Raw genomic sequence first — 16,885 nt, forward strand, 5'->3', positions numbered from 1 at the left:
GTATTCCCGGGACTGACATGGGGATTTTTGTATCAAAGGTATCACCCGGGATTGATATGGGAATTTTTGTACAAAAGGACAGCCCTAAACCTTTCATTCACTGGGTGTACGTACAGCCCACAACTCCTTTGCCGGCGTCTATTATTCTTAAGCACAAATAGGTATAAATAAGCCAATAAACAAGAATCCATCTTGGTTCACTATCACTGATGATGGCCAAAGGAACCAAAGTTGGCAACACTGACAACCCCCACCACGGGCATCATAAAAAAACAGCGGATTCCGCTCAGCGGAGAAACTGCATAAAAGGGACATCGATTCCGACCGACCGAAAACGTCGTGCATAAAAGAGGCCTTATCCCCGACACTAAGTATGTTGGTGTTGGTCGTCATGGATGAAGTAAAAACAAATCAATCGGATTTGAGAAGTAAATATTTGTTTGTTTTGATTAATTTAATTCACATGTTTCAGCCAACCGAATAACATAAATAAACCTGTCAAGTCTAAATTACTTGCAGAATTATATAATAGATAGTTTTTAACCGACTTCCCCACTACCAACAAAAGGAGGAGGTTCTCAATTTGTTTGTGGCGATGTTTTTTTTTTTTCTATGTATGTTCACCAATTTCTCTGTGATTCTTTTACCGATCAGTGTGGTTCTACCACCAAAATAACCAGGAGAGTTTCTATTTGGTACCTTATATATTATGTTTAAGTATAATATTTGTTTCGGTGAAAAATTCTGAAAACCTTAAATATTCAACTTTTTACAAAAAACTATACTGAAAAATGAGTGATTTGTTTATTTTTCGGGTGTAGTGGGTATAAAAAGCTTTAAAATTACACCTTATTTATATAAATTGGTGAGGAATTAAAGAAGTCGTGGCCTACAGACAAAAAAAAGTATTTTAGAAATTATAATATATATAGAATATATAGTATGATTAGTAGGAATAAGGAGATATTTTAGTGAAAATCCAATCAGGCAAATGGAAATTCACATAGGTTGCAGGTTAGCTATGGCAGTGATATCCTATCCTATACTCTAATACAAGCAATGTTTGCTTGTATGTATGCTTGCTTGCTTGCTTGCTTGCTTGCTTGCAGAAAGATCTCGAAAACGGCTCCGACGATTTTCTTCAAATCTTGTAAATAGTTTATTTTTGGCCTAAAAACGAGCTTCATGCAGTTAGAACTCCCAACAAAAATCTAATTACGTAGAAAAACGAAACTGAAAGTCATATTTTTTTTACATTAGTCTTATGGGTTGCTAAGTAACCATGTTGGTTGAATTAAATAACAAGGAAAAGTAAACAAAATACTTGAAGTTGAAGCATGTGTTCATTATAAGCCAACTACCCACAGTATACTAGCAAATTACAAATACAGTACAAAAGGAAAAACATCACTTGTTACTATTGATCAAAGATTATACTGAAGATTACTCAATACATTGTAGGCCTAGTAAAGGCTAGCAGTGCGAAGTGTGGGATCTGTTTATGACGATTAGATTAAGGTAGCCTATCTGGAATCCTAAAATGCTATAGGAAGGGAGAGTGACAGGTCTGTGACGTGGGAAGTGGTGAAGGAAGTAGTAAAGGCGAGCTGTCCGGAGTGTAAGAACTGATTATGACGATTAGATAAGGGTATGGGCAATCCTAAAATGCTATGGAAAGGGAGGGAAACAGGTCCGTGACGTGGGAAGTGGAGAGGAAGTAGTCAAGGCGAGTTGTCTGGAGTGTGAGAACTGGATGGGAAGGGAGGAAAACAGGTCAGCGACGTAGGAAGTGGTGAGGGAAGTAGTCAAGGCGAATAGTCCGGAGTGTGGGAACTGTTTATGACGATTATATTAAGGTATTTGGAATCCTAAAATGCTATGGGAAGGGAGGAATACAGGTCCGCTACGTAGGAAGTAGTGAAGGAAGTAGTCAAGGCGAGCTGTCCGGAGTGTGGGAACTGTTAATAACGATTAGTAAGGGTATTCACAATCCTAACATGCAATGCGAATGGAGGGAAACAGATCAACGACGTAGGGAGTGGTGAAGGAAGTAGTAAAGGCAAGCTGTATGGAGTTTGGGAATGGATTTATGTATCTGCAATATTAAGGCTACTTTCAGAGTAAACTAATGATTTTCCCCGAGCAAAGCTCGGTCTCCAGGTACTTTTTATATTAAACTGTTTACACACTCTAATCTTATTAGTTATAATGATGGATACTTAAGTACAGTTTAGCTTTGAATTTAATAAACTCTAAGTGATTTTAATTAATAGTTAGGATAGGAGATGTTTAAAAATATTTTCAATTACAAATTGTCTATGTTAACTCATTTTAGTGCTGCAGTATATAAAATTAACCCTAACTTTCATTTCAGTCAGTTTTCAATGAATCAATGACTCTTCGTAACAAAAAAGTTGTTGAAAAGAAAAAAACACCACCCGCTAGAGGAAAAAAAACAAACACGCCAATTGAATCAGAGAAAAAATCAAGCTCATCAAAAGACAAACCCAAGAAGAAAAATGAAGTTACAAAACAGGTAAGTTTGTTAAATTGTTAGTGTGCCTCGATCAATTATTAATACAATTATCAATTATCGCTATCAGCAATCTAACACATATTTTATCCCAGTAGCTTGTCAACAACCTTTATCATGGGTGAGGCCCTTGTACTCCATGAGGACGGTTGCAACCGCCCACTTTCAATCAACCACAATAAATCGGTGCGGTTGTAGATTAAGATTTCCCTTCGTCCCCCGTGGCTCCCGCATGGTTGGAGTTACTAGAGTAGGCATGAGAGCGTACACACGAGGGCGGTAGCCGCCACAGTTAACTGCTGTTGCTACTATTATCACAGACATCTGCACACTCACCTGTTGGACATCGCTCTTTGTGTGTTGGTGTAGAGAGTGTAGCTGTAGCTGTAGCTGTATTTGATGTGCTTGTATTGTTAGCTTAATGACCATGCAAGCTGCTGTTGAACTAGAAAACTTTGACACTGAACTGTTCATTGAAGAAGTACAAAAAAGACGATGCATTTTGGACATGCAATGCGACAAATATAAAAATCTGGTTTAAAAAAAGTTGGTGTGGCAAGAGTTAGTTGGACTTTTTGCCGAAGAGAATTGTCAAGCGGAATAAAGAAAAAAACATCTTTCATTTTCATTAAAAAAAAAAAAACTAGGTAAATATCCACAATTAATTTATTGGTCACACTAACTAAACGAAAGTGTATTACAAGTGTTTTGTGCGAATCATTTGAAATATTTGTGACTAGCTGTGTGCTCGTTCTACGAACGGGGATCTTATAGTAGTCAGTTGAAACCTTCTTATATTAAGAAAAACAGTTGGTTTCCATGTTTGCAGATATGCTGGCAAAACTATTATATATAAACCTTCGCAAAATACAGTATCTGACAGTTCAAGCCAAAATAAATGCTTCGTAATTAAATCTCACCCGGATCGTGTTGGTCCATATGTTAAATCCAATAATCAAACTAAAAAATGCTTTATAGTTCCATGAGGCATAGCCCTAAGGTAGGCCTATAATTGAAAGTTAATTTCTACAATGATTAAACGTATTTAAAGAACTACCTCAACCTTACCATTTAACACTTTATTCCCGTTGACATTTTCATTATCAAAGGTGCTCTTGTCCATTCCGTGAAACACTGAGAAATAGGACATTAATGCGTTACCAACAGACATACACACAAAAATACAGAATTTAATTAAGGAATTTGCTACGCTTTAAGCATAACAAAGTACATATAAAATTAGTATTGGAAATCTCTATTAATGTCATCAAATTTTTTTCATAACAATTTATATTTGCTTAGACCGAAGATGACCCGAAATGCTGTCGAAATGACGGCTTACTATATAAAATGAAGTACATAGACGATTTAGATTGGTAATTTAGAATAAAAATTACCAAAATAGGCCACGAACTTTTGATACATAAACAACGTAAAGCCGTAAACTATTCATGATGGTTTGCTCAACAAATGTTTTACTCAAATGGGTTATCATTTTCTTAGCATACCGGGTTAGCTAAGATTTTGGAATCCAGACAGAAAAAGCAAAACTTATACAGTTAAGACATCAATTAAATTGAATACCGCTCTAATAAATAAGGTGGAACACCAACGATAACTAATTTGTAAATTACAGATTTATATGTTCGTACGTAAAAATGATTCTTGCAGCTACCAACGGTTCTAAGGAAAAGAACTAGTACCAAAAACCAACGTTTACAGTTAAGAATTATAGTACATCCGACCAATTAAATGCATTTATCTAGTCCCGAGGTTATTGATCTCTTGGTTTTGAATTTTCTCATAAAAAATTATAGCTTTTAATGTAAACTTATCGGTGTCAGTTAAAAAAAAGAAAAAAAAAACAACCTTATCCAAACAACTTTTTGTTATTTAATAGACTACGTATTCTCTAAACAATGATTAGTATATCTATTAACATTAGAAGGAAAGTGACAAAAAATCACACAATGTTGGGTTTTTTGACATTTGTAATTTTATTTCTTAAGTAGATAGGCCATATTTTATAGAAAAGTACCGGTATCAAGGATCGTCGTCGAAAAGGTTGTTAGGAATAAATAGGTAGGCGTACGTAAACAAGAGATGGGATCCATATCCCCTTTTGGCTATTTGGTCCAGCCATTGCATCACACGGTGAGTAGAAACAGAAAGTGACACATTGGAAGAGCGAGCTTAGCATCATCAGTAAACCTCTGTTACAATCACCCACTGCAGTTGTGATTTTTTACTTTACACTTTACACAACCGCCATTGAAGCGCCGTCACTAAGTGGAAACCTTGATTGTAAGCTATTGGCGACGATCATTAAGTGTCCCAGCCCTATACAACACTGATTCAAGGTCTTCTTTTTGGTTATCTATACTTAATACGGGAATGTTGCTGGAAGTCAACAGTCCCGGAAGATCAAATAATTTATACCTGTGCCGCTAGGTCAAAAACTACAATGTTTGCAGTGTCTGTAGATCAAAAGTCCCAGTAAGTCAAATAATACAGTCCGAGCTAAAAACGTGGTCTATGTTAAAGCAATTGACTTATTGGGAATTTGACCTAATGCAACAGCAGTTTTAATATAACGAAATACGGTAAAATACAAGTTCAGTTTCGCTGAGTCAACAGTGCCGGAAGATCAAAAGCAATAAAAGTTAACGTCGATTCAGTGTAAAGTAGACCTCCTGCAACGCTTACTACACCAACAAAACTCGCTTTTAGTTACTTCGTGTTTTGTCATAATTAGAATATAGCTAAAATTATCATATTTGGTACATAGCTTATCTATTAATGCTTCTTGCCAACTGTTTGGTCAACACTGTAAATAGGTATAGTTTATGTAATGAAAAGCCTTTCGTCAAAATTTGTGGCATGAAATACACGCAAGGACGATCCGAAAATTTCTGGTTATTATATACGTTTGTAAAAGGAGACCCATTTAATTTTAGAACTATTTTATGAGTTATAATGTAGTCTACACATCAACTGTGTAAATGTATTACGCCTCGGAAGGGTTGAAACCTGTCCAAACTATCATATATATTATTAAAACGTAAATGGGGGTTTTTCACATTCTGAATCAACCAGTCGACGGATTTTCATTATTTTTGTGTTGAAAGAAAGATAATTTTGAGAACTAGGGAATGTCAAAGCCATAATTATAATTAAGGGTCCCAGTTTTTTTGAAATTAAGTTTTAATTTTTGAAAAGTCTAGCAGCCGACGCTAACCTTCTTAAGCTAGCTTTTAGTACAATATAATTTGCTTAACATAACATATGGACAACAGCTGTAAACATTCAGCATTTGTGACACAAATTCAGCATTTGGAAACAAATTTAAAGACATATTTAGAGTTGGCCTATTTATACTATGTGTAATGCTGACCATTGATTCATTCAATTCTTAGGTATGAGGATGGCAGATTAATTAAATATGCATAGTAAAATAGTAGGATGTTCAAATGATTTTTTAAAGGAATCTTTGTTCTCATTGATTTGTTTTAGTCCCATATAATTTGTTTTAACTAACAGCTGGTTGAATGTAATATTGTTCTATATAACTATTAGGTTTTTGGCGAATTTCCCATATAGGGAATAAGCTATTGCCGTAGTACTTATGGTAACACCTGGACCCGGGACCGATTAAATTTTTCGTTTTGAGGTCCCTAGAGGCCAAAAACACCATCCGTTCAAATTCATATATACAGGGTGATCAACTCAAGGAGGCCACCATTGGGAAATCGGAAACGGTAAGAATTAGAGAAAACTATAAATGGGGGACATTCCTTTATTTTTTGTAGCAGTTAAAAATATGATTTTAGTTTTTTTATCATGTTTTTGGATAGAATATGCAATTTAAAAACTTTTTTAGCCTTGACATTTTTTCGATAAACCCACTCGTTTAGGAGTACAGCCTATGGAAAAATGACTTCCGGTGTACATTTTACATCATGTAGCTCCTAAACGAGTAAGTTTAGAGCAAAATTGCAAAAAGTAAATTAGTCTTAGAATTGCATCTAAATTCCTTAAAGACTAAAAAACAACAAGTTTTCCACTTTTCAAGTTTGCCGCCATTTTTTAAATAATATAATTCATATTTTTAATGAATTTTATGGTCTTTTTGGAATGTGGATGCAATTGTAAGACTTTTTTACTCTTCGCATTTTTGCTATAAACTTACTTGTTTAGGAGATTCATGATGTAAAATGTACACCGGAAGTCATTTTTCCATATGCTGTAACTCCTAAACGAGTGGGTTTATCGAAAAAATGTCAAGGATAAAAAAGTTTTTAAATTGCCTATTCTATCCGTAAACATGATAAAATATAGGGTGTTAAAATCATATTTTTAACTACCACAAAAATAAAGGAATGTCCCCCATTTTAAGTTTTCTCTAATTCTTAACGTTTCCGATATCCCAATGGTGGCCTCCTTGAGTTGATCACCCTTTAACTTATAGCCTATATTTATTTATTTATATATTTTTCCCGGGGGAAACCCCAGGAACCCCCTCCTTTTTGGGGGGTATTCCATACCCCCAGGCCCCCGGTGACCCCCCCCCCCAAAATATATCTCTAGGACCGTCCTTGTCTTCTTAACCTATAAAACACGTGGGATACAGCCTTTCTTCACTGATCACGTAATGCGTGATTTTCTATAAAGTCTTGGGAAAATAAAAGGTAAAATAGATAGAATACAGGTGTACTGTATGTGGTTTACAGTTTACACACAAATATTCATCAAACTGTGTGATATTTTGTTATTGCAAAGAACAATTTGGGAGTATCGTATTGTTTAAGTCGATTGAAAATCTCTGTTGATCCTGTTTTACAAGCAAACCAAAAAGATACAGTAGTCACCACTCTATGCGACATATTCTAACCAGAAAATTGTAATCGTATGATTCTATAAGCATTAGGATTGCAAAGTACTACACAAACATTATTTCAAGGGTAATAACAGTCACAATTTCCGCTGACTTTAAAAGAGTCAACTAAAATATTATACTAATGGACACACAACTAAATGGAACAACTAATGGAAATACTCACGATGTACATATAACAGTTCGATATAAGCATTGAGTATACACGTCAGTAGATACGTGTATACCCAATGATATAAGCAACGGTTCTTGCAATTTATTGTTTATTGTTTTTTAGAGTTGTTTCGGACTTACTCACACTCGTATAAGGTTGTCCACGTTTATCAATGATAATGTAGACATGTTACACCCGTTGTCACGAATATGTTTACAAGTTTTCCGTCTGTTTTTGAATAGTGATACATTTTTTCACATACTTAAGAACAACCTGATTTCGTGCATTACATGTTCGTCTCAATTTTATTTGCTTTAGTAGGCATTCTTTTGGTTGATGAGGACTTCAATAGGTCCTTTGCTCATGAAATATATTACTTAATTAATTTTTATTGTTTGGTAAAATGGATTAAATTATCCAGCAAACCCAAATAGAAATAGGTAGTAAATATAGTATTTCAAAAAAATCAGTAACATGTTAATAATGTAGCCTACATTATTTCCTTGAATTGCATAACAGCAATTAATTGAGCTGATCCTTATATAAATAAATCAATATGTTCTTCATAGGCATAACATGGGTTCTTTAAGAGCCACTGGGGCTGAGCCCAAGGGATTTTAAAACGTAAGGTTGGTTTGCAAATTTACGTGACACGCTCTTTCTAATGAGACATGAATGGTCAAAATCGCCTAAGAAATGCGGAAGAGTTCAACGGAAAAATTTCGTGTTGACGTTACAGTATGGTTGAAAAGTCCTGGATTGGCTATATTTTTGTAACAATATAGATAAAGTAGTGAGACTTGGTATATCAATAATAGCCATAAATATCTACTGTCTTAAGCTATTATCACTTTTTTATCCCTTAAGGGGGGTGGACCACAAAGACTAAGACAAAATTCTTATATAATTTTAATACTAGTTTTTGAAATGGCGACCATACAAATGTATGCATTTTAAGCCAAGTATGAATGGAGATGAGTGTGTGATGAGTGGGCTGTAGGCGGAAAAATACGAACAAACTAAACTATTTATTAACAAAACTTTTTTTGTGTTGAAATTTAAAGACAATGGTCTCAAACTCTACACCGAATAATGCTAATACATAATGGTTATTATATCTATGATCGATAATGTAGCCATGTTGCTTTGAAATGGCGACCATACAAATTTATGCATTTTAAGCCAAGTATGAATGGAGATGAGTGTGGGATGAGTGGAGCGATCTTGTTAACCTGTTTGTGACTAAGGCTGACATAATCCTTAGACACAGCTGTTAATTAATAGTGCATACAGTCAATTAATAGCAGCAGAGGTCAGGTTTGGTATCAAATTAAAGGTTTTATTCATAAAATACATTGCCGCAAACCCAAACTCAAACGATGATGATGATAAGTCGCTAAAACGTATCGTTTGAAATTTAACAGCTGAAAATAAGTGAAATAGAAAAGGTTTTGGTTAAATCCATCAAATTGTAATTGGACACTAGTAAATACTAGTGAACTTGTTCCTACCTCCCCCCTTCGGTTTCATGTATTCCTCTCAATCAGTTCAAACCTAGGAGGATTAAACATTAATGTTAATTAATGTTAAATCCTCCTAGATTCAAACCTGAAACACCCAGATTGAAACTCTCCTGTCGTTATTTTACCATCGCCTTTTTTTTAAATATATTTTTCAAAAAAGATATATATTGATTTACTTTGGATTTTAAGAATGTTAACGTTTTATTTTGTTAAAGATTTATGGTGATACGTAAATATTGTGGTGTAGTAAAGTATATTATATTGTAGTTAAGTGTTCAATTTTGAAATTTTAGGGTGAATCGAGATGAATCTTTGTTTATAACATGCGTCTCTCCTACCTTAACATACATACCAAGTTTCATAAACATCGGTTGGAAAAGTGCAAAGATAAATATTTGTATGTAAAAAATACAAAATGGTGGATATCTGGTTAACGAAATGATTTTGGAAAAAATGTTAGCCTTGATTTTCTGTTTATTTTTACCCAAGGAATTACTAGGTAAAGTATCTCCCCGCTTATTTTAACACCCTGTTTATGATGTATTCTTATAAGTGAAAAATGTAAGCTGGTAATAAAGAAAGATGTTTTATAAATAGTATGAATGTACTGGTGATCTGTATATTCATCTTTTTCTTGTCCTTAGAACTATAAATTAAAAGTCCACTCAGCAGTCGCATCGTACGATGTAGTTCTTTCCATGCGTTGCGAAATGCTAAATTTGCCGTCCTCTTCAACCCAAGTTATCTACTGAACCACTGATTGTAAAAAATTCTAAAAAATATATTTTACGCATCACACTTTTGGCTACAACTTTGCCACAGACAAAACCTCTCTAACCCAAAAACAAAAAAAAATCTCGCATGCTAACTTTTTCATGTTAGAAATCACGATTTAAAACTATTTCACCATACAAATCAATTTTTATTAATTAGATCGGTAAATAGTTTAAAGTTCCAACAAAATAGTCATCGAGTAGGACTAACCAAGAAGCTCTGTGCCAAATTTCAAAATTTTAGCACAACTTTAAGTACACCAAAACACGAAATTATTGAAGTCATGCGTCGAGAGGACTATCGTTGTTTTTAACAGATTATACTTTTGACCTTCCGGCACTGTTGACTCAGCGAAACTGAACTTATATTTGATCTTATTTCGTTATATTAAAACTGCTGTTGCATTAGGTCAATTTCCCAATAAGTCAATTGCTTTAACATAGACTACGTTTTTAGCCCGGACTGTACTATTTGACTTACTGGGATTTTTGATCTACAGACACTGCAAACATTGTAGTTTTTGACCTAGCGGCACAGGTATAAATTATTTGACCTTCCGGGACTGTTGACTTTCTGCAACGCGTCCCTTAATACTTAAAACTCAAGAACAATTTTATACACAAAGAATTTCTGGTTCCTGACCTGGATGATGCCTAGTTATTTAATTTCATTTACGGTTACACAATAATATTGGACTTGCGATTAATTAAATCCGTTATGTAAAAAAAACTTTTAATCTCACTTGGTTGGGATTTGCTTTCAAAACGTGATCGGAAATGGTTGCAGTATTTGTAAACAACATTTGTAAACATATCAGTGACAGCTAGAAAAAAAAATCTTGACCCGAACAGCTGTATTTCATAAATGATTATGTGATAAAAATTGAACATAAACTTGACAAAAATCGAACAAAACTGCATTTTTGAACGTCTGTAATTTTATGTACAAAGTAGTGAAGCCATATTTTAATGGCTAAAGACACTCTCGCCAATCCAGTGAATACATTAAAATAACTTGGATCTTTATAGGTACTCACTCTCGTTTTCATGGAGAAGATAGCGTAAAATGCCATCTTGAGTGTTACAGACAGACAGAGAGAAATAGAGATAAGACTTGTTTCTGCTTCTTTAATGTATAAAACGTAAAAATAATTTAAAAATATTTAATTCTGAGCAATGTACAGACAAAACTCTAATTTTATTTATATAGATACTAGCTGTACCCGCGGGCTTTGCCCCGTTTAACTTCTTAATTTTCAAGAAGAGCTCGTTCGCATGGCTCAACCACGTCCTGGTTGAAGTTCGTTCGCTGCGCTCACTTGCCTTCTGGTTAGCTCGTTCGCTACGCTAACTCGCCTCCAGGTTGAAGTTCGTTCGCTACGCTCACTCACCTTTTGGTTGCAAATTAGCTGTTGTCATAAATGTAAAAGAAATAATAGTGCTGCACCCTGTTGGTAATCCTTGTAACTTTAATGCTATTGAACATCATAGAACAGAACCAACTTGTTTCATTGAAACAGCTGTTAAGATTCATTAATTCCATTTCTCATACGGTTAACATGGGAAACTCCAGAGCCACTGGGGCGGAGCCCTTTTAAGAATTTCGAAACGGGAAATAGTTTACGTCCGATTCGCATACCTACAGAATTTACACACCAAATTTCATAACGATCGGTGAAGTCGTTCCGGAGGAGTTTGCAGACAAACACTGTAACAGAATTTTATATATTAGATATGAATTTGAACTGATTTTGTTTTTGGCCTCTAGGGACCTCAAAACGAAAAAGTAAATCGGTCCCGGGTCCAGGTCTTACCATGAGTACTGTAGAGTGTTTGAGTGAATTAATGAAATATTAAGAGAGATAAAATTAGTAAACCATGTTAACAAGAAGAACAGAAAGGAATATTTATTTTTACGATACAGTAGAACCTCTTTAATCCGAACTAATTGGGACCGCGGGTAGTTCGGACTATTGAATTGTTCGGATTACAGAACATATTGTTGATTTTACATAACAATTGGTAGGGAAAAGTGAAAAATGCTTTATAAAGTAAAATACAGTGTTTATTTAATACAGTAGTAAACCTAGGGAATAAACAGTACTGTAAATTACAATTGAAATAATTACGGTGGTACATCAATAAATACAGTATACAATAAAGAACTACTGTACTGTGTATAGAGTACAGTAATGAGGGCGTTCGGATTAGTGGACGTTCGGATTACAGGGGTTCGGATTAAAGAGGTTCTACTGTATTATGAATCATTTTAAAATCATCAGCTGTTCTAATTAATTCTAAACAGGCTAAAGAAAAAATATTAGGTGAAAGAACTTGACATACTCCCGGCCTTGAAGTGTCCTCACTTCAACAATTAGTTAGTCCAGGGGTAAAACACAGAGTTTAGTTACAGGCCTTCTGTAATAGCTCGTTGCAGTTTTTACTTCTGCAACTCGTACAATACCATCTTTGCTAGGAAACAACTTTAAAACTGTTGCTGGAGACCACCGAAGTCCTAGCTCGTTGAAATGTTGATCATCAGAGTTTTGGAGGAACTTTGGAGTTTCATGATGTGATTGAGGAATAGAAGTCAATAGTTCTTGAGAGTTTGAAACCCATTTCCTCAATTCAAAACATCCGAGTTTCAATAATTCAATGAGTTGAGATTGAAGAGCGAGCGCTTCTGTAGTTTCTGCCCCCGTGATAATGTTGTCAACATACGCATGGTTTTGCAAAGCTTGTGCAGCAATAGAATACTTATGTCCTTCATCAATGGCTAGCTGATGAAGTGTCCGAATGGCTAAGTAAGGAGAACTGTTCACGCCATATGTAACGATATTCAATTTGAAAGTATCAATTGGGTGTTGTTGATCTTGACGCCAAAGAATTAACTGAAAGTTTCGATCATCGGGGTGAATAGTTATCTGGCGGTACATTTGTCGAATGTCACAACAAAATACAATATTGTGACGTCGAAATTGGATGAGTAAGTCACAAATGTTGTTCTGTAGCTTAGGGCCAGTCAGAAGAATGTCATTGAGTGATGAACCCGAACTGGACTTACAACTGGCATCAAAAACTGTTTGTAGTTTGGTAGTACTACTACTCTCCTTTAAGATACCATGATGTGGAAGATGTGTACCGTACGTCGGCATCGTACTGTACGTTTGGAGTCAGGGATGGGGTGTTGTAAGTAAATACACTGGTTACATTTTAAATAAGGCTCAGAGGGCCGCAAGGGGTATGATGTTGACGGGTCTATTACATGGTGTGGACTGACTTGAGGAGAGGGGATTTAGGCTGCGTACGGACCGGAAAGGTGGTGTGATGGTGGCGTGATATGGCGTGATATGACGTCACGACGGGAAATAGCCATGAGCTGCTTTATTGGAAATAATATGGTACAATCCTCCCCTCTTAAGTTTTGTGATATTATCAGTAGGGGTCTGCGGGTCAGACTTTTTTGGTTCGGGTCGGGTCGGGTCGGGCCGATAACTTTGGTCCTCGGGTTTCGGGCCAAAATCGGGTCGGGCCAAAAATTATTAATTACCGGATTTTTTTCTTTTAACTCCTATCTGTGTTTATAATATTACTTTAAAATAAAATATGAAAAAAGATTGTATTTATGTATATTATTTCATGTTCATAACTTATTTAGAGCTTAGGAGTTGCCTCAACTGCAAGAAAGAAGAAAATAATTTTTTTTTTATCAAGCCATTCTTTCCCATCTTCATAACCGTTGAAATATCTAAATAGAGTAGCTATATTACAACAAGTTTTTAATGGAGCTTAATATAAAAGGATCATAAACAAATCAATTAACCTTATCACAAGTTTAGGGTCTGTGGACTGGCTTCAAGACTGCAAGCAAGAAGAAAATAAAAATTCTATGTTTCCACCTTGCAATATGAATCATTCATTCCCTGCCTCCTAACGTCCTAAGTATAATAACTTCACGCTTACAATAGCATTATTAGTTAAATCATCGTAAATAAAGAATTATCTATTATTGGCATTAGTAGGCCTACAGCTTTACATAGGAATTATTTTTTATAGGGCCTAAAATAGTAATAGGCTAAGCAACATGACAAGTGGAGAACTCATTGAAGAAAATATATCGTGTAAACTAACTATAAAACTCTAAAACAGTAAATAACACACATACATTGCTTATGATATAGTTATAGTAAAGACTGTAAAAATTGCATAAAATGTCATACACAGTATTATAGACCTACGGTATTGCAAGAGATTAAAAACCTAAAACAACTGATTTTGATAGCTAATATAAATGAAAAAAATAAAAATCCATAAACTCAAGTTAAACAATATCACAATTAATTAGGAACTCTTAATATATATAAAATTATAATAAATCAATACAAAAGAAAGTTAAATGCTAATTTGGCAACATAAGCAGACAGCAGAGACATTATAGTGCCCTAATTAGCAACACAACTCAATGTTTTTATACTGTAAGTCTAATGTTTTTGAAACTGTAGGGTCTTTTTCTCGGAAGGAAGGGTAGTAGAATGTGAACAAAAAACCATGAATCACTCTCACAGCCAGGTTCGGGCCCCGGGGACACTCAAGGTTACAGACCCTCCCCCTCCCACACCCCTCTTACACCACCCGGTTGTTCCAATTGCTGACAAAATGCAAGTAACGAAACAAGGAAGTACAGGGCCTGATTAAGGGTCTAGTCACCAGTAGGCTGACGTTTTTTCGCCCCCCCCCCCCTCTCTACCACTAGCCCTCTCTGCCACCACTTTCAAAATTTCAAAAATTAAAAATGACCAAAGGCATTATACAGTACTACTGTTCATTTTATTTTTAAAAACAAAAGAAAACTGATAATAAATTAATGCATGGTTTGATTAGGAACTTTTAAAACTGCAAATCTTGACTTTAAGATAATATTTTAAATTTAAGAGCTACGCAATATGTCATAGTCATAGGTACTATTAATTCTAGTTGAGTATAGATACAGAAGGTACAGACTTTGTTTAAAATAAGTTCACAGTACGACCTTTTAATGCTTCGTTCGCACTAGGGCGGCACGGCATGGACGGGCGGCCGTCACAGAATTTTTTTAACCTTGAACATAGGGTGGAAATGCCAACCGTCCCAGGGACGCCGGCAACGGACAACCTGCAATTTTTCACCTTATGTTCAATGTTAAACAAATGCCATGATGGCCGCCCGTCTGTGTCGTGATGCACTATTGCGAACGAGGTTTAAAATAGTAACAAATCGGTTGTTCAAGGAATGTAAAACTTTTTGATTTAAAATAATGTATTTATTTTACATTTTATTAAACATATGATTGTATTAAATCAAAAGTAGACCTAACCTAAAATATCAAAAAACCAAACAATAATATACGTACTTTCTAAATTAACTCTGTTAAGTCACCTAGGCCTAAAACAATTTTATTAGGGCCTTTAGATGGGGCCTTTACGCCCCCGGTCCCAACTTTAAGTCTTAGCTGTCTGGCGCCCTAGGCTCCAGCCTAATTAGCCTAACAGGTAATCAGGCCCTGAGGAAGTAGAGACAAAAAGATATATTTCTTTATTCAAAAGTATAAAACTATTACAGACAATTTCCAAAGAAATTAATTCATGGTAGTTTGTGTCTTGTAAATATTGTATTGGATCTTAGAAATATCTTATTTGAAACTCAATCTAACTTAAGAAAAAAATAATTTTACTGATGAAAACTTTCATAAAATTATTATAAAATATTTGTAGACTTGCTGATGAAATGGTGACCATACAATGCCGAACCAGACGTTTAGAAGTGTTGTTTTGTTTTGTTACTGAATGACAAAAAGGACAATAGGAAAATAAAAGAACAAGATACAGATCTGTACACTATATCAGATATTTCTTTTGTTTATAATTATTATTTAAAATACTAAAATATATTTTAAACTAGGTATGGAATAAACAAAAAATAATTAAACTGGTACCTCTGGATAAATAGTCTTTCTTTTGACTTAGTTTTCTTTGCACTGTTGCGTCACGGCTTTTAGTCACTAGACCACTCTCCACTGGCTCTGGCTAGTGGCAGTATGGCAATTGCTCTGTTGTGTCTTTGTTCTTAGTCGTGAGCAAACTTAATATTTAATTCTAATTTTAACGTTTTAATTCCTCTATAATAATATATATAAGAGTGTTTCTTTGAAAATAAATTATTATTTTTTTTGGCCCGACCCGATCTTGGCCCGAACAAATCTCTGACCCGTGTAAAGAAAAAGAAAAATGGCTTTACAATTTACAATAAACACATTCAAATACAAATATTTCAATATGTTTATTTGTAAAGAAAAATAAAAAGACTCTGACTTCTACTTTTATATATTTAAATATATTTACTTCTTGCAATGATCTCAAAGTGAATTCTTTACAAATCTTGGTTGCCCCTAGGTTGGAAGATTGAACTTGGAAAGTAATAATATAAGACAGAGCTTTGGCAGTGGAAGCTTGGTGTTAAAAAATATTTGAGTGGGCCTTGCAAAATAAAATTATCCCCAGAAGTCCTTATGGGACGTCCCTGGTACTGCTTGAAATACTTCCAGACTGAAATACCTTTAATATGAAACCTAATAAACAATCTTAATCTACACTGAATTTAACCTGCTCACTACCACGCTAGTACTTAGTGTTGCACTTTAAAAGGTGAATCTTTTGTAGTGGCCTATGACTTGCTGATTTGAACCATTATTAAACTATACAGGGTGGAACAAAGTTAGTGTTAAAAATTTTTATGTGTTAAACTACTAAGTATTGGTGACAAAATGGCACCAATTTAAGTTTCCATACCCTCACAGGTAGGGAATAACAGACAATTTAAGATTTTTTCAAAACATTTGTACTTACACACATAAAATGGCCATAAGTGCATTAAACATTGTTTTTATTCCAAATGCATTGTCATTTTCAGAATCCTCGTTAAATTTCCAATAGTAATAGTACAAATTCATTGATATTAAACATCTGAATAAGC

At 34.7% G+C, this 16,885-nt stretch overlaps 1 protein-coding gene across 1 annotated transcript in view; it reads left to right on the forward strand.

The window, feature by feature from the left end:
• Positions 1-16,885, forward strand: part of LOC128983199 (uncharacterized) — a 149,003-nt gene that overhangs the window by 75,273 nt on the left and 56,845 nt on the right. Inside the window, exon 10 of the mRNA XM_054402397.1 lies at positions 2,375-2,536. Coding sequence (XP_054258372.1) covers positions 2,375-2,536 — 162 coding nt within the window. The remainder of the gene's footprint in view (positions 1-2,374; positions 2,537-16,885) is intronic.

Source organism: Macrosteles quadrilineatus, unplaced genomic scaffold (genome assembly GCF_028750875.1).
Source record: "Macrosteles quadrilineatus isolate MER2022 unplaced genomic scaffold, UCM_ALF_1.0 Scaffold_1__1_contigs__length_201487025, whole genome shotgun sequence".
Taxonomy (NCBI): domain Eukaryota; kingdom Metazoa; phylum Arthropoda; class Insecta; order Hemiptera; family Cicadellidae; genus Macrosteles; species Macrosteles quadrilineatus.